Genomic DNA, 22214 nt, shown 5'->3' with positions numbered 1-22214 from the left:
TGCAGCCGCCTCCCGCAATACAGCTCTAGACCTTCTTCCTGGTAAGCTCAGAACTTCTGCATAAGTGGTTACCCCCAGTAGCACACATGCGCCAGCATGATGTATGCAGATGCGGCACTGGAGTTATGCGCTATGGGGGACCCACTAATCCGGAAGTACAGAGCCGACCAGGAAGAACCGAAGCTGTATAGCAGCAGGCGGCAGTGTACCGAGATATCAGGAGATGCAGGAAGAGAAGAGGAATGCATGGAGAAGCAGGACCGGAGCGAGGGTGAGAGGAGCGTGGCGACAAGATCAGGTGAGAGATGAAGATAGGGTAGTGTAGCTCAGTTGGGAGGGCAGCAGTGAGTTAGTGCAGTGTAGTGTACAGTGTAACTGGTGGGGGCATCAAGGGTTAGTGTAGCTTAGTTAAGCAGTGTAGCCTAAAGGACATTGGGGGGGGGGGTCCATAAGATGCCCCTGCACCTTAGTCGCACCAGGTTTAATATTTTTTCTTTACCTCTAAACCTAGGTGCGTCTTATAGTCCAGAGTGTGTTATATTCCGAAAAATATGAAGTACCATTTGTGGATATCAACAAAAAACTTTTCTGGTGGAAGTTGAGAGCAGGATTAATTAATAACAAAGCTATGCATTAAAGTGCACCTAAACATACAGTAATATGGAAGCTGCCATCTTTTTTTTCCGCTTCAGCCACTTGAGGACTGCAGTGCTAAACCCCCCTAATGACCAGGCCATTTTTTTTTTTACAATACAGGGCTGTGCAGTCTGGTCAGGGTGCTGCACAGCCCTGTAACTCGGCACACAAATCATTTTTTCCTCCTTTTAGTGTCCTTAATAGGAAACTCTGCTGGAGGTATCTGATTTTTTTATTTTTTTTTGTGAGGAAAGGTAAGATTTTTCCTCCCTCCGTCCTCCTTCTCCCTCCCCTCTCATAGGCATCAGCTAGAGAGGCCACACAGATCAAGCCTCTCTGAGGGACACCCCAGTGTCCCTTGTACAGCGCTGCATGAGAATGCAGCGCTGTACAATTGTAAACAAAGGGGAGTTCCATGCCAAACTGCAGCTCCAGGACTTGACGCCAACTGCCGATAGGCGGTCCTGGAGCTGCCGCCGCGGTCACGCCCGTTGGCGTGACGCGATTGTTATGTAGTTGAAAAAAGCCTTCTGTCGTTGCACACCTGGAACAAACACAGCCAGCGAAGTCAGAAGAAGTTAGGACACCTGACCGGTATAACTTTTCTAAGTTGATAATACAGAGCATAATAAAGGCAGATACTTAGCAGAACCACCAGAAAGGAGATCCTGCAATTCTTCCTGACATTACGTTCTCAGTTCAGGTGTCCTCGAAGGTGTAAACGGTAAAGTTAAAGTGCGAAGGTAGATTGGACACTGTGCTTCAAAGAGTTTACAGAGGTCACAGATGCTATCGTCACACAAATTTTTTTTTTAATTTTTTTTTTTTTTTTTTACAAAATTTGAATTGTGCATGGCCACCTTTAGGGCATCTAAAATTCTCAGCGCTCCACTAGTACTTCCCCTTCCAAGTTGTAAAGCCGCCTCCCTAGATGTAAAGCCTTGTACACACTGATAACAACCGCCTCAGCCGACATTCAGGCATGTGCATGGCACTTGGTGAGCGATCCGCCAGACGTATATACTCAACCCAGTGATGCCAAACACCCCCACCCCCCCATCCCACTGCTCCCCCACCCACCACGTGACATCACGGATACCCTGCTCATGGTCCTCCCCCCACCCCCACAATGCAACACAGTGCGTTGCCAGCTACACAGCTGACACACGTGTGCAACCCAGGCCAGCGATGTCACCCAAGGGGATCAGCTCCTGATCTCTGACTGAGCCCTAAGATAAAGGAGTGATAAGGAATGGAGAGGGACATATGTTTTCAACACTTCTGCAAACACGAGGTGGGGCTGATTTATGTAATAAGTGAAATGCTTTTATTTATTTATTTTGTTAAACAGATCTACAATAAACTAATACACTGTATTATTGTTCAGCCTCATTTGAAGTCATATTAAGCATACATACATATGTATATGCTAAAACTAGAAATGTTTTTCTCATCTAAGACATTTGCCATGACCAGCAGCTTGCACAAAGGAGGACACCACAGACCAATGGAATTATGGGGCTTCGGTTCTCTTTAACAACCATATATGAGTCAGAAACAGGAGTGTGTAAAAACTGGTCTGGACATTTTCAGGAAAAAAAAAAAAGTGACTATAAAATGTACTGGAAAGGCAAGGCCACTGAGTCTTGTAAAACACACCGTACATGGAAAACTGTGACTCATCAGCTGTGCTACACAGGAGGCAAAGTGACGACTGCCACAATGTGTGAGGGAAGGTCGGTCATTTCACCATAAAGCCTGGTGACAATTCAGAGAGAGTGTGAAGAGGGAAATACGAGATAGGACACAGAACACAGGAGAGGAACAACAGGTGGTACCTCATCTGGGCCACATTCGTGAGGGAGGTCCTTGTGCACGCTCATCTGGTACTTGGCATAGAGAGCTGCAGAAGATTCGAAGGACGACACGAATTCTGGGTCTTCCATGGAGGCTGGAACTAACTTGACCTTCAGGGGTAAGGGAAAGCCAAGCAGACAAGGAATAAGCTATAGAACTAATAAACGCCAACATGACTAGGCCTGGCAAAAATACGACACTTCAGGTTTTTAGGATATCCATTATAAAAGGGAGGAGAAATATAAGCCAATCTCAAAACGCATTGGAATTACACACGGCCCAAACAATTGCATTGTGAGGTGAAGTCACAGAACATAAACAGAAGAATAACCTCTATTGTCAGGGGTGGACAAATTACTAAGGAGTGTTAGGAGCCAGTCAGTCCAATCCAGGAGCCTTGGGGCAACTGTAAGGATGCCATTAACTTGTACCTTACATAATACAACCAAGAGTACCAGTATTTGGTTTTACCTATTTAGGCACATCGAATTCTCAAACCTTAGTAAAGAGGTCACAGGATTCCAGGAGTTCCTCTCAATTCAATTTCCCTACTGTAGAATGGTTTCATATACATTGCATCCAATTGAGGGTGAAGACAATTAACTAGCTGGTATATTTTTAGACTGTGGAACAATGAAAAGAACTACATCACAAAGAAAACTAATAAAAGGAGCATTCCAACTTCAAGCACATTGTGTACTTGGTGGGAATAAAACCAAAGAGCTGCAGGAAGTCTACCCACTTGTGTGTATGACATTTTTAGGCAGATTCCTTTATTTTGATGTAGTTGTCATTGGTGCCAGGTCGCTGGGGTGCAGAATCGTTGGCATATTTTTAAGTTAAGTTATTCACTGTTTTAATTACAGTGCATACGAGTTCAAAGGTTTTGAAGAACAGAGGAGGTTAGAGAGGCTAAGTGAGGGGTATCTATCTCCTAAAGGTCGGTAAAGCTACATACTCACCAGAAGATGGATCGGGGAACCAACGATGAAGCAACCCAACGGACGAGTGTTCCCCTATCCATCTTCCTACCATGTGAACATGCAACGGCACACAACAGGCGCAAATGAGAGTTTAAACGAACGCGGCACTCAGGTGACAGCATATAGCTAATGCTGTAAAGATGCAATGCTAGCCTCCAGGCTACCAACCTGTCTGTTACTATGGAGAAAGTCGGAGGGACAATGAGCAACGCACGACAAAGCAGTTTACTGTGGGTGGGGTGACTGTGGAGAACAATGCAGCCACTGTACACACAAGATTCTTGGCCAAGGCAGTCTGTCATCCATCACGGCCAAGTTCAAGCCAGTATGTGTATGTAGCTTTAGGCTATGTTTATTGGTGAAAGTATCAGGTAATGATAGATCAAAAGATAGTTTAGGGATATACATTATTTAAAGGGAGGTTAGGACTAGGTGTAAGGAGAAGGGTTGCAGTTAGGATCCAGGCAAGGAAGGGTAAGGTTACACATTATTAAAAGTTAGCTTTATTAAGAAGGGGCAGTGGCCAAAAAAGGGAGGGTGTCAGTTAGAGTTGGGCACAAAGGATGCGAGGTGGTTAGGGAGAGACAGATGGGCTGGAGGTCCCAGATGCCAATGCTTATGCCAATGGTACACAGTGTAATATCGGCTTTGCTCATTTCAAAGCAGGATTCATGGAGTGGAATCTCTTTCAGATTCATTCTTGGACCTCACCAGGAGAGTGTATTCTGGTTCTGCTAGGCTTTGCAGGACTGGGAGTTGTGTTTGGCTAGATTTGGGGGACAGTATTTAGCACATGGAGTTATGGGTTATATTTTGGATAAGTGGTGGGGATGAGTTTTAGCACTGAAAAGAATGAATGGTCAGCTTTTATGGATAATTTTGCTGTAGAGACATTTGCTGATAACTTGCACTGAAGGAAAATATATGGTGTAGAGCTGTTAAAGTGGAATGCAAAATCTATAGTCTACTAAAACTTGCACTTATATTAGTTAATGTTTACTCTTAAAGTGGTATGAAACTCCATATCAATAGAACAAAAAAAAAAAAAATCAATAAGAAATTGCCTATTCAGCGTTCCCATCCAGTTTTTATTGTTCATTGCCAGATATAGGAGAAAACAATATTTCTGCTGGTCTCCATCTTTTACTGTTGTCTCTGTGATGTTAAAGTGCAACTGTCGGACATAAAATCAAAAATCAATTATTTATTTTTATCTGGTAAACAAGTAATAAGGATGCTAAACAGGTAATCCAAAAGTTAAAATCACTATTACTTTTCTTGTTGATAAATGATTGTTCCTCAGTTTACCTGACTTATTTGGTACACAGAAAAGGAAGTTGCAGGGCATGCTGGGTTGTCCTTCTTTGCTTCTCTACTTTCCCCTCATACTTAACTAATGCTGCCTGATTGGCTGAAGCCTCTTTCCCTCCCGTTTTCCCCTCCCACATCTCCGTTGCTCTCTGATTGGCCAATATTTCTCATGCTGAGACAATGCACTTTCTATAGTGGAGGGCAGGCAATGCATACACAATCAGGCAGAGGAGGAAAGGACATCAGAATTGGCTTCAAAATGGCCACAGTTAAAATGGGAAATGCTAAGATGGAATTTCTCTTTTTTTACTGTAGAAAATCACTAAAAATTAAACCGTGAACAGTGCAAAACATATGTTATGTAAGTAGAGCAAGTATTTATCTACTTTTTTTTCTGAGATAGAATGGCTGACAGCGCCTCTTTAAAGTAATTTCTGCCCTTTTTTTTTTTTCAACCCAGCTCAGTTAATTTCCCCTTCCTTTTGTCACAGCTTACTGCCCCCCCCCCCCCCCCCAGCAAACAACACCTAGACAACAGTATTACATCACTGTATTAATACTTCCAAAAGGAAGAGGGGGGTTTAAATTAACTTCTGATCATAGTATCCTTATCTTATCTGAAACAGGAAGCTGTTATTTGCTTATCTGAGAGAAGCTTGTTACTGTAAATAAAACAACAAAACAAACAAATAAAATTGGGGGACATATAAGGAACTATTTCAGAAAAAAGGGGGTTAAGATTTTTTTTTCAGCCGCCATTTAGCAATTTTTAATTTTTGGAAGTTACAACCCCATTAATCACCGTAGTTAAAATCTATGCCCTATTTTGATGGTCGTCTGGCTGCCAGGACGTAGATTCCGCCAGTTCGCGCATCCACCGTTTTCCTGCCTCCCGCAGATCCTGCAGTTAAATCCCTGCTGTCTCTCGTCGCAGCTCACTCGCACGGTCTGTCTCTATGACTGAATTTCCTGTGAGCGGGTCTGGATCCGATTTCATTGGCTCCTGATCCTGTCCTTTGATGTAAGCAACTCCCATTGGCTTACATTAAAAGACATGGCGAGTAGCCAATGAAAGCGGCTCCTGACCGGCTCACGGTAACTCTGCCGTCATTGAGGCGGCAGAGTGGGTGGCCCAAGTTTCTGACGTGTGGCTGAGACTGTGGTTGCAGCGGGTATGTGCGGTGATTTGTCGGGATTCCGCCGTTTCTGTACCAGATGTCTCTGGTCCTTAACCTCCTGAGCGTTCTGGATGAGGCCCTGCTGGGCCGATTTTCACGAAATAAAAAAGGAGCACACGCAGCCAGCACTTTGCCAGCCGCGTGTGGTACCTGATCGCCGCCGCAACGTGGCGATGCGCCGCGTGCGGCGTCAAAAGAGGGTCCCCCCAGCCGCCCAAGCCAAGCGCAGCCGGACCAAACAGTTCCGGCCAGCGCTAAGGGCTGGATCGGAGGCGGCTGACGTCAGGACGTATGCGGACGTCCATGACGTCACTCCGCTCGTCGCCATGGCGACGAGGAAAGCAAAACAAAGCTCATCGCGGCCCTTCTTGTTACTTCTGATCGCCGGATTAGGAGCGCGCTCTAGTGGGCTTTCATGCAGCCAACTTTCAGTTGGCTGCATGAAATAGTTTTTTTTTTATAAAAAAAAAAAACCGTCTGGTCGCCAGCCTGGCGATCTTAATAGAAAGCCAGGCAGGTTAATGGAGCAGAGACCGCTGGTATTTAAGTGGTTAAACAGACTTTATTTTTACTTTAGAAAGTAATTACTGAATATGCTACTAAAGCTATTTTCTCCAAAAGAAAGCGACTTAAATATAAATATAAGTTATAAAAGTCCATTCTCGGCTACTTAAAAGTTACACATGAGCAGCAAAAGGCGGGTGAAGGAACAGGAGTCAGGTGAGAGGTTATTTGTTATTAAAGGCATCTCTAGTGCAGTTGTGAGGTGGAACAGGAGTTGGATGACACAGAGAAAACAATGGTGACAGCGCAATCCAGCCTGACTCATTCATTCTTCTTCCAAAACAGATCAGCCAAGGATAACCGATGGAAGCCAGACAGCACTTGCAGACGTGAACTGTCTCCCGACTCAGTGAGACCAAGAGCCAATTGTGTTTATATTCAGCGCACTACACTGAGGAGATCTAGATTATTATATATCATAGCTGAGGCAGTCTGGGAAAATTAACATGTCCATATAAGGTACTGTACTTCATATCCAATTTAGTAGAAAAAGTGGGATCAGCGCATCACCAGGCCGCCTCTGGATGGCCTCAGCTCAGAGATGCGCTGAGCCCCCCCAGGAACTACAAAACGCACCTTGAACCCAAACAGAGGCTCTGCATATACACCAAAGAAAACTATCAAGTGGGAGCAGCTGACCAGAATTAAATCAAACATAGCAAAGAAATGAACAGCGCTACTTAAAAACAGATGAGTGCTTACCTGCAAAAAAAGTGCACACCCCACTCATGGGATTCAAATACACAATGAGCACACACATGACCTGTCTACCACTTGGAGGATGTTAGTTTCACTTACAATTTGCAATTTGCTAGGTACTTGTCCCTCCCACTGTCGAAGAAGTCTTTCCTCCATTTGCAGGTAAGCACTCATCTGTTTTTAAGTAGCGCTGTTCATTTCTTTGCTATATCCAATTTAGTATAACTGCAGGTATCATGCTTTATACATGTTTAACTGTCTGATACCATAATTTTCCCCTACTGATAGAAGAAAAGTTTCCATTTCTATACCTACAGACCTGTCAAGTAAAGTAAACCTGTGGAAACTTTATACGTGTTGCTATCAAATGGCTGTTCCATGTCTGGCTTCATCATTGTTATTCTATGCTCTGAAATTGTCTTTTTTTTTGTAAATATGTGTGTATAGATTGATACTTTGGCCTGAATTGCCTCATTAAAGAACAAGCGACACCCATGCTAAACTAGAAATAAAAAACACATATATAAGTAGATAAATACTACTTCTACTTACATAACAGATGTATTGTGCTATCCACATAATGAGTCCTGTGATATTTATAAAGTAAAAGTAGAAAATCCTATTCTAGGCAGTGGCCATTTTGCCAAGCTAATGCCGACATCATATCCTCCCTGACTCTTCTTTTCCCCGCTCCCATCTCTTACTCATTGTGTAGTCATTAGCTGCCCTCCTCCCAGAGTCTTCAGACACTCCCACTGAGGTGTATACTAGGAACTGCACTGTCTTTTTTTCCTTTTCTCCTCCAATCGCTGAGTCACCTGCGCCTTGCTTGTAAACACAAGTAAGCAGAGGTGTTTCAGATAAGCAGCTAGGCAGGGAAATAAATGGAAGGGGAGGAATATATTATAGATAAAAAGAACTCCCAGCATTCAACTGTTTGGCACTGACTACTAAAGGGCCAGTGCTCCTAAAGTATGTGATAACTCCAAACCATAACAGCAGAAAAAGTTTCGCAAGTTTTGAATGCAGGATTAGCATCTTTATCACTTAATACACTCAGACCAGTTGCTGTTGAAATTTGATTTTTATGGTGACAATACCGCTTTCAAGCAAACCTGCAGAAAAAATACACTTATGATATAATGGTTTGTATGAGTAGTACTGCTAATAGAACATTAGCAGCAAAGAAAAGAGTTTCAGTGTTTTCCAGTACGGGAAGAGTTAAAAAAAAAAATCTGTATACACGCCGCTGGCGTGGCATGTGTGTGATGTCACACACGGCGGCGTGTATAAGGCTAATGTTAGAGAGGCGGATGGGCACGGCGACTCACTTGTCAAAGGCGTGGTACGCCGAAACGCACCGTGAGGTCACTGGCACACGGATAGCGACAGGAGGCACCTTGTCCATATACCACCTGGGCCCCATAAGTGGCTCTCCCTACATGGGATATGGCAATAACTCACATTATTCCTAGCACGACTCTCCAATACGCAAACAAGACTTGATGCTTTACTCTGTATGCACAGATGCTGCAGTTCAACAAACAGGACTGCTTCTGCGGCGAGCACACAAGCAGCAGAGCAGGTGCATAAGTAATACTCAGCTGGCTCACGTATACATGCCAGAAAACTGAGCACAAAATCCCTGGGTCATTGGTGATTATTGTGAGTTATCAGCACATCCACAGAAGAACATGACAAGCCCGGTTTTATTGCATGTTTAGGGGGCACAGGGTAACAGATTTACAGTAGTGCAGCTATCCCTTTATTAAAATACATCTTACACTAAAATAAGTGTCTCCCCCACAGAAGATTTACTACATAATATGGACGTGCTTATTTTATTAGCAACAGCGAGAAGAAGTATTGTGGTATTCACAAAGAAAGGTTGCATGACGGGCAACCAACCACTAAGGGCAGGTGGGTGGAGAGCTATAAACCCGACTCCACTCGGGTCAACAACATGAGCTGGATGCAGTCACACTCTTGGAAAAACAACAAAGGTCCTACTGGTAGCACTCCACTAGGTACCAAGGTACACCCCTCCAAAAAAGAGGGGGAGGAGCACAATGGTAGATAAAATGGAGCTAAAGCGAACCCGGGGTGGTTTTTTGGGGGGCAGATTGGACACAGAGACATGTTCTCTGCCTCAGGACATGCCCCTGTGTGTCCACACCGCCGCAGTCTGCCCCCCACCGCCACACTAGACAAAGACAAGACAAATAACATTTATATCACGCTTTTCTCCTGGCGGACTCAAAGCACCAGAGCTGCAGCCAATAGGACGCGCTCTATAGGCAGTAGCAGTGTTAGAGAGACTTGCCTAAGGTCTCCTACTGAATAGGTGCTGGCTTACTGAACAGGCAGAGCCCTGGTCTCCTGTGTCAGAGGCAGAGCCCTTAACCATTAGACCTTCCAGCCACTATACCCCCCTCCCCCCCCCCCGAGATTAGCGACGATAGTTGTCGCTATCTCGGGGGTAAACATGGGGAGATGTGACAGTGGGCCATTGCGGGCCACAGGAGCGGCAGTTGTGGAGGTTACCTGATCTGCGCTCAGCCCACTGGATCAGGTAGCCTAGTTTTTTTCATTTTTTTCATTTCATGAGCCCACCTCGAGTTCTCTTTAAAAACCACTAAAACAGAAAAAAAAAGAAAAAAAAAAAAAAAAGAGAGAGAGAGAGAGAGAGAGAGAGAGAGAGAGGTGGCTTACCTCAATAATGACAAGTTTATATAAATGTATTTTTTTAATAAGCAAAGGCAATGTGTTTCGTAGGTCTGCGTCCCCTTTCTTCAGGCAATGAAAGGTAAAGGTCCGCAGCAGTGCTCCAAAAAACACGCTCTTTATTGTACAAAATAAATGTGAAAGCAAATGCTGTGAGGCAGCTACAGCCCACTGTTTTGGGTCTATCAGGCCTTTTACGAGCCTCCCAACAATTGGTTTATGAGTGCTGTTCCAAACCCCCTTTTTCCCACTTCTTCAGGCCAAATACAGTGCTAGCAGTGTGTATTGAGACAAGAATGGACAGCCTCTTTTTTTCTATTTTCAGGTTATCAACTCTGTTTTATTTACCACTGGGCGCTTCTTAAACCCTTTGTGTATTCAATCATCTAATACTTTCTAATGTAAATTTCCTATTTCCCCAATGGCTGCTCAGCTAGTCATGTGATCACTCAGAACTGCAGCAGCTATCAATCTTTCCTCATGGTACAATCTGCTGCCTGGCTATATTTCCGTCAGTCCCAGTTATTATCCAATATTTCTACCTATAAAAAACACAAGACAATACAACCATACTGTGAAAAAACTGCCCCAAACTGATAAAAAGCAAGACACGGGAAGTTTATGTCATCTACTGTACCTGCTTACAATGTGCAGGCGCCTTCTATTATCACACAAAACCGGTATTAGTGCACTGATAAAAGCAGAAGGCACTGGAACTAGACACACATTCTCTTTTTGCAGGTAAGCAGCTACTAATGCTGCTGGGTCGGTGCCCAGAGTAAAGAAACAGAACAGCGAAGGCCTTTTAGTTGGAATACAGAGATCCTGTTTAGATTCCTCGACGTTTTATCGTGAACACAGCCAATTCCTGCTGACACACAGCAAAAGCAAGCTTGTGTACTGCCCAGGATTTGTCAGATACACAATACAGTGATCTGAATGGCTGCGGATCACATGATGTCCCTGCAGTAGGTCAGAACACCTTAGCATCTCCAGCAGTGAATGTCTAGTGAATTTTAAACGCAAGAGTCGGAGCCAGAAAGCAGCCCAGCTTATAGCAAAATCTCTAATTTTTAAGTAAGAGCAGAGAAATCGTAGAGGTGGCACACCTTACCCAAGGGGTGGGTGCATAGCCTGTAGGTGCTAAGCCCAGGCACCAATTACGTAGGTTCAGGCTAGCACACCAGTTTCAGGGTGCAAACCATTCTGTTTATTGCTTCATCAGCGCATAAACGTTATACATGTGCTGATGAAGCAATAAACAGAATTGTTTGCATCCTGAAGATGGTATTTTAGCCTAAACCTACACTTGACTAGCTACAATTTACCATACACCAGGAGTTTCTAAAGCTCCTCCCATGCTAGTTGAAACTCGGCCAAGGCAGCCAATAACAACGCCTCTGCTGACAATCCAGTGTGTGTACAGCAGCCCCCAAACTCTCTTGGCCTGCGATCCGCCCACCACATGACACCACTCCTGCGCTGCTCTGCCCTCCTCGCATAGGAACAGAACATGAAACTAGCCTGCATGTTAGGGACACATCTGTACAGCCTCTGCCCTGCTATGTCGCCTGAGGGATCAGGTGCCAGTCTCCGTCTGGTGCCATGCCTGGTACAGGTGTACAAAGCTCGAGGGTGCATACACACATCCAATTTTGATTGGCGAGTCACTGGCCAGTTTTACCCCTCCATGTAGAATGTAGTATATTCGCCCATATACTACATGAAAGTGGTAAAATTGGCCAATCAAAATTGGATGTGTGTACTAGGCTTTAGGAAGTAATTGAGCACTGAGCTATTCCAGCAACAGGGCACTTTTCAGACACTTAGAGAGAACCCGAAGTGGGTTCTAGGAATCCTAATAGCACACAGAGGCTGGATCTGCATATAATGCCCAGCCTCTGTTGCTATACAGCGTCCCCCCCCCTCCCAGGTCCCACCTGCGCTCTGCTGTCCCCATATCAAACGCCCTGCTAGCGACATTGCTGGCAGGCTGTTTACCTCTTGATGCGTCAGTCTCGCCGCTCCAACGCCTCCTCTATGTTGCCGCTCCCCGCCTGTGTCCCCTCCCTCCCTGCTGATTTGAGGGAAGGGATGCAGGCAGGGAGCGGAAATATAGAGGCGGCGGTGGAGCGGCGAGACTGACACATCCAGAGGTAAACTGCCGGCTATCGACACGCTGTGTGTCGCTAGCACGGTGTTTGATTTATGGGAACAGCAGAGCGCAGGGGGGGGGGGGGGGCCTGGGGGAGACGCTGTATAGCAACAGAGGCTGGGCATTATATGAAGGCCCAGCCTCTGTGTGCTATTAGGATTCTTAGAACCCACCTCAGGTTCTCTTTAAGATGTGATGGATGTGATTTACTAAAATCTCCAAGCACCTCCTTTGCTGATCTACCAGACCTAGACTAAACTTAAAAGTATCTGCTGTTAAATAGCTGGAATGTTCCACCCTTGAGCTATGAACACAATCTGGACTATTGTTTAATTAAAATGAACAGGGAGCAATGGATTGGCAATGCATGATGACCTCTACAAATGATGGATGTATATCGAGACCAAAAGACAGCAACCAACATTTCCAGACAGGATAGTTAACAATGGATAACGTGAAATAGTGGGCAAACGATCCTAAGCAGAAATTAAGCAGTATAGCGGTTTGTCTACTGGATTGAGCACTCCATAGAGAGCATGCATGATTCAAAGCATAGTTTGCACATATCTAGTATACGGTACCCCTTTGCTACCCTTCCAATATAGGTGCACATGTTCCTCTCCATACGGACTATTGGTCATAGCAGACTCATAGTCCAGATGTATCGTTCATCATTATATATCTCTACAGCATAGATACCTGTACATTAGGGAACCTTGGCCACAATGCTGCAGGTGAGGCAAAGGTAGGCTTCTCCCCCACCCCTCTCAGTCTTCCTTCACTGAGAGGGGCGGGGAGAGGCAGAGATACGTGCTGATTGACGCGCATAGAGGCGGCAGCAAAATCCACGACCAAGAAAGTCGTGCATTTTGTCTGCCGTGTACCCAGTGAGTTTGGGGTGATCGAGGGGGTTTTCAGCCGTGGTTCTGTGGTGTTTTAAGAGAGACAATCATGTTAATGAGGTTTTTAAAATAAAAACCTCATTTTAGGGAGACTTCAGAGTCTCTGTAAGTGGTGCAAGAGCCCTCGACTTCCTAGGTTATCAACAAGTGGTGCAAGAGCCCTGTACTTCCTAGGTTATCAACCAGTGGTGCAAGAGCCCTGCACTTCCTAGGTTCTCAACAACTGGTGCAAGAGCCCTCTACTCCCTAAAGTTCTCAACAAGTGGTGCAAGAGCCTTCGACTACCTAGGTTATTTAAGGGTGCAAGAGCTCTCTATTTCCTAGGTTCTCAATAAGTGGTGCAAAAGCTCTCTACTCTCTAGGTTCTCAACAAGTGGTAAAACGCCCTCTACTTACTAGGTTCTCATCAAGTTGTACAAGTATCCCAAGGTACAGGAAATAATTAAACTTTTTAACCAAAACATGATTATATTAAGTTCTGGGGTGACAAAATGTTTAGATCAAATATTAAAGCCGAATAAAATCTAGTTAAACACAAAAGCTAATAAAAACATTTATACACAATTATGGAGTACTCCTAATTTATGTATCAAAGGATACTTGAGATGCTGTTACGAAAGAGGTTGCTCGGCAAACACTGTCCTTCGTAATGGAGTACATGAGATAGTAATGTTGGGGAATACCACTGAACTGGTCTAAACTACAGCTGGTCAATGAGATGCAAATTTCATGCAGGAAGTAACTCCGATTGGCTCAGTTCCAAGCTGGAAATTATTTGCATGAAATTTGTGAGTAAGAGTCTTTTGTATCTCACTGACCAGCTGTAGACTAAATCCTGTTCACCTTTACAAGATCTTGATTCGGTTAGCTGCTATGAGCCTGTACAGGAGCTCTGATGTCGGAAGAAGTTTGTGCAAGATTTGGCAAGACCTCCTCTTGCAGTCTGACCTGGCTTATGGATGGCTTGTCTGGTGGATCCTTGTGAATGATCGTCTGATAGCGCTTATACACCTGGTAGGACTCCTGAAAGGAAGCTTTGAACTGGGGGCTCGGAGGAGAAGACCTCACAAGTCTCACCTTCAAAAAGGAGTGAAAAAAGAAGGTTGGGGTTACAGCACCCATAACATCCCAACACCCAAACAGAACAGATTGCTAAAAAAAAAAAACAATGTTAAACTTCAAATTCATGCAGTTCAGCTATATTGCTTTTAGTTCAACTAGATTTTTTTTATTTTAATAAGAAAATGAATGAAGTATAGAATGCAATAAAAAAAAAAATCCAATTAAGGAGCCACAAAGCAATTTTACATTAAAAGGGAATGTATAGTGTTTAATGTTTTTTATTTACTATATTCAGTAGAAAAAGAAAAAAAAAAGTACCGGAAATATACATGTATGTGAAAAATAATAAAAAAATTACAACAGACCAACGATGCTCACATGTATGAGAATTCACAAATAAGGATGTGATTTATTTGATCAGCTGACAGATTAGAAAGGCTCTGATTTGCTGTGATCACTTCCTGCTTTGGCCTATAATACAGAACAGCAAATCTGTGTCTCAAGTGGAACCTTAACTAAAGGGGAAAAAAAGAGTTTCACTTACCTGGGGCTTCTACGAACACCCTGAAGCCGCCATGTGCCCAAGTTGCCCTTGAATGACTTCAGGGGGCTGGTAGAAGCCGCATGTAAGTGAAACTTTTTTTTCCCCTTTAGTTAAACGACAACTATCAAAAGTTAGCTTAAAGGGAACCAGAGACGAAGCACCCTTGTGTATTTTACCATGTATATCAGTAAGAACATTAGAGAAAACACTTACCATGCTCTCTGTTTCACCCTCACTGCTAAAAGTGTCTGTTAACAGCAGTCACAAGAATCCCAGACTGAGCAATTAAATCTGGCTTTGCTGGGAATGATTATTGCTGAGTCATTATAGCAAAGCCACAAGGGGGCAGGCTTGGGCTTGAAATAACACCACAGAAGACAAACTTGGCTATAATCTTTCTGTAGCAAAACTAGACAGAGCAGCCTGACTTCTCAGTCGGGGGTTCTTATCAGAGGTGATTACAGTCAGATTACACAGAGAACAATGAAACAAAGGGCAGATTAGGTGTTTACTGTCATGTTCCCACTGATTTATAAGGTAAAATACAAGAGGGTGCTTCATCTCTGGTTCTCTTTAAATTCGAAATGCCACATATATTTCCAGTAATTACTAGCAAATAACACTACAAAAACCTTTTTTCATTTGTGTGAAGAAAAAAAAAATGAGTTCTCACTGTGGGCATTACTATGGAGTGCCGTGTCCAGTACATCCAGCATACAGAAACAATCTTCACTGGCTGTAATACTGTGAGTAAAATGTGTTCAGAATGATAGAAAGCAGAAACATAGCTTCAAATAGTGTGTAAATAATCATCAGCTGCAGCTGTGTGCCAGATACTGGGATACACTCTCTCTCTGCCTTTCAGTGTAAACAGTGTACAGCCAGGGAGAAGTGCAACCTAGCTACACAGTACAGCTGTGCCTGCCCCCCCCCCCCCCATCATGCCAACACAGAATTGTTACAAACAGCTGGGTAAACAAGCCATTTTATTTCCCACAGGCTGTGCTGAGAGACCCCTGAAAAGGTTTCTAGTGTTGCTGGCTAAAATTTCTATAGGAATGTGGGATTTACAGAAAAACTGTTTCTTTGATAGTTCTTTAAAATCTATCACCTGAACAAACTAATCACATGCTACACCATGAGTTCTCATATACAGAAGCACACATTCAGAGAGGATAGCTTTGGTACTTCTCTGACAAAACATGGTGAGGTCTGGTTGATTAAAGGCTGGTTAACATGAGCTTCTGCTGGCTGAGTTAGTCGTTTACCGCAGGGATCAACTGATGCTTATATTGAAATGAATGGCAGAATTCATCTCAATGCATTTACCATCGGTTGTGCTTACTTCTCAGTTGATCTAAATTTCTGCAAGTTACATATAGTGTCCCTCGGCGGTTGCACAAGCAACTCACCAACTCTCTCATCTGCCATCTCAACACTGTTCTGTAAGGAGAATCAGGCAGACATGCAAGAAAAGGGCACAAGAAGCAGCAGAGAGTTGTGAGATTTGTCAATCAAGCTGTCCTGCTATAGTAAATCTGCACCACACTGATCTCATCTCCTGATGTGTGACAGAGGGGATGCATCATGAGGCATCTGGGGTACAGTGTGGTGCTCTCTGATGTCAGAGTGACAGCTGGGAAGAAAACCTTTAAAAAAAAAAATGGCGCTCCACCTGCTGTCTACAAATGGAACTGGTAAGTATTCACATGCAAAATTTCCTATTACATTAAACTGAGTGAAGTATCTTTAGTACTGAACATAATAAATAAAAGGTAATTAAAAACAAACACTATACTTTTTCCTTATAGAGCAACTCTAAAAGTATGGTGGTTTTTTTCTACTGCGCTAAAGTAAAAAAAACAAAAACACTACAGCCAAATAACCATTTTAGCTCCCACCATTTAAAATGTGACATCATCTAGTAAACACCAATAACAAAATGTGGTAACCTCCATCCATCACTATGCAAACTGACAACAGCTTATGAATAGGGATGGTTAAAAGGGTTTCTGCAAATGTATGCAGCTTGAAAATGGACCGGGTCTTCATTTATGTTATTTCGGATGTGCTTGTTATGTAGACATGGAATCCCCAAAGAGAGCATTTTATTTTTCTGACAGTGTATTGAGGTCACATCATACGGTTTGTTGAGACACAAGAACTCGTAAGCGGAGTCTCTCAAATAAAACAAGAGAGAATATGCCTCCATTGACAATTAGAGAACAGGCTCAGCTGTACCTTTAAGGAGTCAGGTAGGCTGGTGTGCGCAGGCTCTTCTGAGTTCCACCTCAAACAGACTCTGTGGGGCAGCTTTATCAACAAGTTCAAAGAAAACTGGAGCAAGAAGTAAAGCAGCTGCCCAGAGAACCTATCAAAGCCCTTGTTTCATTTAAAGCAGGATTGTCAGCCATAAAATCAAATTCCATTTACCCACTGCTCTGTGTTTACAATATAGACAACATGCAGTCTGCATTGCAAGCATTCCAACAAAATGATGTGTCTGCTGTAATGAATCTTATCTCAGTCAGCCTGGCTTTATTCTGGTACATTGGTGAGGAGAGGGAAGCTTGTTATCTCACCACCCACATTCCTGCTCCTCTCTGATTGGCTGGGGGCAGTTCAGTGTGACACAAGGCTGAGAAGGAAAATACACCTCACCCCTCTGTGGAAACTTCTGAAATACAATCTATGCTGTGCTCACGTGTTTACAAAGCAAGCTAGATAAAATAGTACAGTCTCTACAGAGTTCAGTGGGGAGAAGGGCTGGCAAAGAATACACAATTTCAGGCAGGAGAAAAAAAATGAGTTGGGGAGGAAATTACATCAGGATTGGCTTCAGTCACAGGCAGCAAAGATGGAAAATGCCTGGAACAGTTTTCTCTTTATTTACTATATAAAATTCTCTGAAATCTAAACGTGGACAGTACATTACATAAGTTATGAAAGTAGAAAATGTATTTATCTATTTACATGTGTTTTTTTTTTTTTTTTTTTTTTTTGCTGTCCCTGCTGTTTTAACAGACGAAACCAGGCAGTTTCCTTGATTCTCTACACAAATAATTGAATGTGTGCATTAAACACCAAGTAAACACCTGACATATCTTGCTAAGCAAATTTGGCCTAATTGGCTATTCATGAGGCAATGCTCCTGCAAATATGCATTCGCTTTCGCATGCCAACTTATGCAGGGTTAAAAACCAATGCCGCAAAGCGGTCGCCCTGCGGGAATTAGTTCATGCTGCAATAGCACTATCCAGGAGCGCCACGGGGACGCTTCCCAATGCCCCCATACAACCGGGGGACCGCGGGGTCCCAGGCACTCTAACTGCCTGGGAACCACAGCAGTACCCCGGAGGGGGAGGCTGGGTGGCGCAGGCGCTCCCCCCCCCCCCCCCCCCAAGCGTGGCCAGCGCCGGGGAGAGCCGCCCGCACCCACCTCCCAATATTTAAAAACAGGCACTTACCTTAACGTCCATTGCGTTCTGCTAATGAGCATAGCCGGGGTGCTGCTGTGGTTCCCAGGCAGTGAGAGCGCCTGGGACCCCGCGGTCCCCCGGTTGTATGGGGGCATTGGGAAGCCTCCCCATGGCGCTCCTGGATAGTGCTATTGCAGCATGAACTAATTCCTGCAGGGCGACCGCTTTGCGGCATTGGTTTTTGACCCTGCATGGGTTGGCATGCGAGGCCGGGTGCATATTTGCATGGGCATTGCCTCATGGATAGCCAATTGGGCCAAATTTGCCTGGCCAGATATGTCAGGTGTTCACTTGGTGTTTAATGCACACATTCAATTCTTTGTGTAGAGTTTCCTCGATTCCACTTCAGTTTTCTCTACGTCTGTCTTGATGAATTAGCTCCACTGTGAAGCGAGTAGAGTGGAAGATTCTGACTGGTGGGCAGCATAACAAACACGTATAAAACACCCAATAGAAAATGCCTGTGTATTTAACTTCATCAGGATCTTTAGGGCTGCATCACCAAGACAGCATAAAGCTGCAGCAGGTACTCAAGAGTAGCCACTACAGATTTGGCTGTTAAATAAAGGCCTCTGACTGGTTGTTGCAGACATCTGCTTTAGTGTTGCTTCAATTTTCTTTATGCTTGTACTGATTAATATGAATGCTGCAATTGACAGTAACAGAGTCCTGCTTTGGTGCATAGAAGGAGGAAGCAAGAACCTGCTGCCTACAGGAGATCTTAAAGTGGATTGGCTTCTTCTGGCTCCAGAGATTTGTCCAGCCCTTTTACCTTTTATTCAACAGTATCAAAATATGTTAGTCAAAACTGGTCCTCTATTGGCAACAGGGACGGATTTACTTATAGACACTTTTTTTTTTTTTATTGACGTGATCCTTAAACATAAATTTTACAATTGTATTGTACAGAAAACTGCACAGTGAGTGGCGAACATCAATTAAAACAATTCTATGGTTGATTGGATCAGAAAATTTCATCGATCCCAATGTTGGATTTTATGATTATATTGAAAGAGAGAAAATGCTTTAATTGACTTGCTTATGGGAACAAATCGATAATTACCTTCCGATTACTTTCGATCGTAAAAAATTGCGTTAATGGGCACCTCCACAAGGAAGTGTGCTAAATTTGTGGCTGAGCCAGCAATGGCCTTTGTGACACACGGTTACCTCTTCTTAAAGTTCATTTACTTCATCATAAATTTTCTGTGTTCATAAACATAAATTAGGTTTCACCAGGGTGTGGCACCTGCTGAAGAGCGGAGTCTAAGGCATCATGCTATTTTGCTCCAAAAGGCTCTTAAGATATAAATCCGACCCCAATTGACAATATCGGCCAACTCATAAAAATAACTTTAAATGAATTTTAAATGGACGATTGTGTTCTTGATGACATTTTGCTGCTACTGCAGGGTACCGCTTTAATTCAGCCGAACACCTTCTAGAACACAGAAAAAGTCCAGGATAACCAACTGCAACTTCCATTAGTATTATTGTTACCTTTGTGACATTTTTAGCATCAATAAAACAAATATTTTTCAAAGCACCATCTGCACAATATCATTCTATGATGAAAGGCAAAAAAAACATCAAAATGAAAGACAAAACATGAAATTTAAGTTATGAACAAAAATAATTAAACAGTTTGAGGGTCTGAGCCCACTAACGCAGTTGTGTCCACTTCTGTCTGCTTTTCAGCATCTGTAACATTGATGTGTAACTGAAAAGTAAACACAACGGCGTCAGTGGGCTCAGGCCCTTCAGGAAATCTAAAGTAAAAAAAAAAAAAAAAATTAAATAAAAAATAAAAAAGTTGAACTTACCTGGGGCTTGTTGCAGCCCCCACAATCATCCTATGCCCATGTTGTCCTTCCGACACCCTCCGGCCAGCAGCGGCTACCCCCCGCCCCCCAAAGCTGGCTGTCCACGCACCTCCTCGTCAAGTCCCAGTGCACAACAGCGTTCTGCACTCACACAGTACGGAAAAATCTCTCTACTGTGCATGTGCAGAACACTCCCAGCAATGAAAAAAAACATATTAAGGCACATCGCCTCTAGTTAGGACATTAAATAAGTTATTAAGGAAAGGGGGGTGCTGAAGGTGGTGTGGCCAGAAAATTAGCAAAAATTAGTAACCCTTCACACTCTCGCATGCAAATGTTCAAACAATTGCATTCACAGATTCACTCATCCAGGCACCACTGTTATCCCTACAGCTAAGTTAAAAGCCGGGGTCTTAGTTCACAGAAGAATGCATTCAAATGCTCACCTACACTGCGCAGAAGTACCCAGGTAAACATAGCTGTCCTAACTCTGGCCCTGTAACATGCATAGTGCAGACATGCAAATATTCATTGCATCAAACCTATCTAGGGATTAGGAGCACACATCCTGACGTCCTCTCCTGGGATAGCTAGTGTATCTTACCAATCGCACAAGGGAGCTAACGTAATGTATCCATGCGCACCATGCACATACACCAGCATAAGCTGTGTGCATGCTGACAAAAAAACATACAGGGGAAGGAGGGAGTGCACTGAATTAAAACCCTAGCCACAGAGTTAGGACACCTAGGTTTACCTGGGTACTTCTGCGCAGTGTAGGTGACTAAGCATAAGAATGCATTCTTCTGTGAACTAAGACCCCGGCTTTTAACTTAGCTGTAGGGATAACAGTGGTGCCTGGATGAGTGAATCTGTGAATGCAATTGTTTGAACATTTGCATGCGAGAGTGCAAAGGGTTACTGATTTTCACTCCCAGCAATGGGGGCACGATCAAGGTGCACACAGCTCAAAGCCGCGCATGGGCAGTAGCCTCTGACTGGCCACGACCAGCCAGCTTTCAGGGGGTCACCGCTGCTTGCTGGAGGGTCGTGGAAGGACAGCGTGGACACAGGATGACTGCAGGGGGCTGCAAGAAGCCCCAGGTAAGTTTTTTTTTCGGCTTTAGTAACCCTTTAGAGTAAACTTGAGACCTTGGGGGTGATTTACCTGGAACTGTTTCCAGCCCCAGGTATACTTACTTACTTACCGATGCCTTCGTTTCCTCCAAGTGCGCTCCGCCACTTCTCCGTAAGACCGTCCGTCACAGGATACGCCACAAGCATGGCCCGTGCTGCGCACCTTCTCGATTGCACACCTAGCCACAGTTGAAGGATTGAGGAGGCGCGCAGCCTGGGCCCAAGAATGGCCAGTCAGCGAGCTTTCAGAGGGGCACAGCGGGCAGCAATAGGAAGGGAGGGACCTGTAAGTTTATGGGGGCTGGAAGAAGCTCCAGGTAAGTCAAGTAGAGCTTGTTTCCGTCTCAGGCACACAGGTTTAGTAGCAAATTGTAAACAAAATACAGTGTAATATATAAAATGCCATAAATTGATGGAAATTGTTATGGCATTCTCAAAGTAAAATACACCTGCACCATCTGAATGAATTACCTGAACTTTATATTACAAAATGACATGTGTAGCACTAATATCCTGATCAGCCAAAGCATTCAAACTATCTACCCAACACTGTGAATGTCCCTCGTAGTGCCAGTCAAAACAGCTCTGACCTGTGCAGGCATGGACTTTACAAGAGCTGTTGAAGGTGTTCTGTGTTATCTGGCACCAAGAAGTTAGCAGCAGATCCTTTCATTCCTGTAAATTGTAAGGTGGGGACTCCATGGATCAGATCTGCTTCTCCTGCATGTCCCACAGATGCTGGATTTAACTGTGGAATTTGGAATTTTGTCCACCGTTTTATGGTCCAGTTCTGTTATGCTCAATTTCCCATTGTAAGTACTTTCTGCAACAGAGAGGTCAGCAGGCACACAGACTGGCCTGTAGCTACACAATTCCATATGGAGCAAGTTTGGCTGAGCTGTGAGCTCTGACCAATGACCAATGCTCATCTGTCCAACGTTAATTTTTTCTTCAATCTGGGTTATATGGCTCTTTAGCGGGATGAGACCTAATGGACTAGTATTAATTTTGTCCACATACCAATGAGTCTTGAATGCCCATGACCCTACACACCAGGGGTGTCCAAACTTTTTAGGCCAAGTGCCATATCGCCATTCTTGAGATCGGGGACCAATCTAGCAAAGTTAAACAATTTATTGCCGATTGCTGTTAGGTACACT

The 22214-nt window shown here is 43.9% G+C and overlaps 1 protein-coding gene across 5 annotated transcripts in view; it reads right to left on the bottom strand.

The window, feature by feature from the left end:
• The window catches only part of ATE1 (arginyltransferase 1), a 170532-nt gene that overhangs the window by 98856 nt on the left and 49462 nt on the right, over positions 1-22214 (bottom strand). For 3 of the 5 annotated variants that reach the window (XM_068257584.1, XM_068257583.1, XM_068257581.1), the window contains exon 7: positions 13958-14086. The exons of 1 other annotated variant lie outside the window; for it this stretch is intronic. In XM_068257584.1, the coding sequence (XP_068113685.1) occupies positions 13958-14086 (129 nt within the window). Of the gene's footprint in view, positions 1-2474; positions 2604-13957; positions 14087-22214 lie in introns of all 5 variants that reach the window. One more of the 5 variants, XM_068257582.1, reaches the window with a different exon arrangement.

Source organism: Hyperolius riggenbachi, chromosome 10 (assembly GCF_040937935.1).
Source record: "Hyperolius riggenbachi isolate aHypRig1 chromosome 10, aHypRig1.pri, whole genome shotgun sequence".
NCBI classification, from domain to species: domain Eukaryota; kingdom Metazoa; phylum Chordata; class Amphibia; order Anura; family Hyperoliidae; genus Hyperolius; species Hyperolius riggenbachi.
This window is presented reverse-complemented; position numbering and strand designations above follow the sequence as displayed.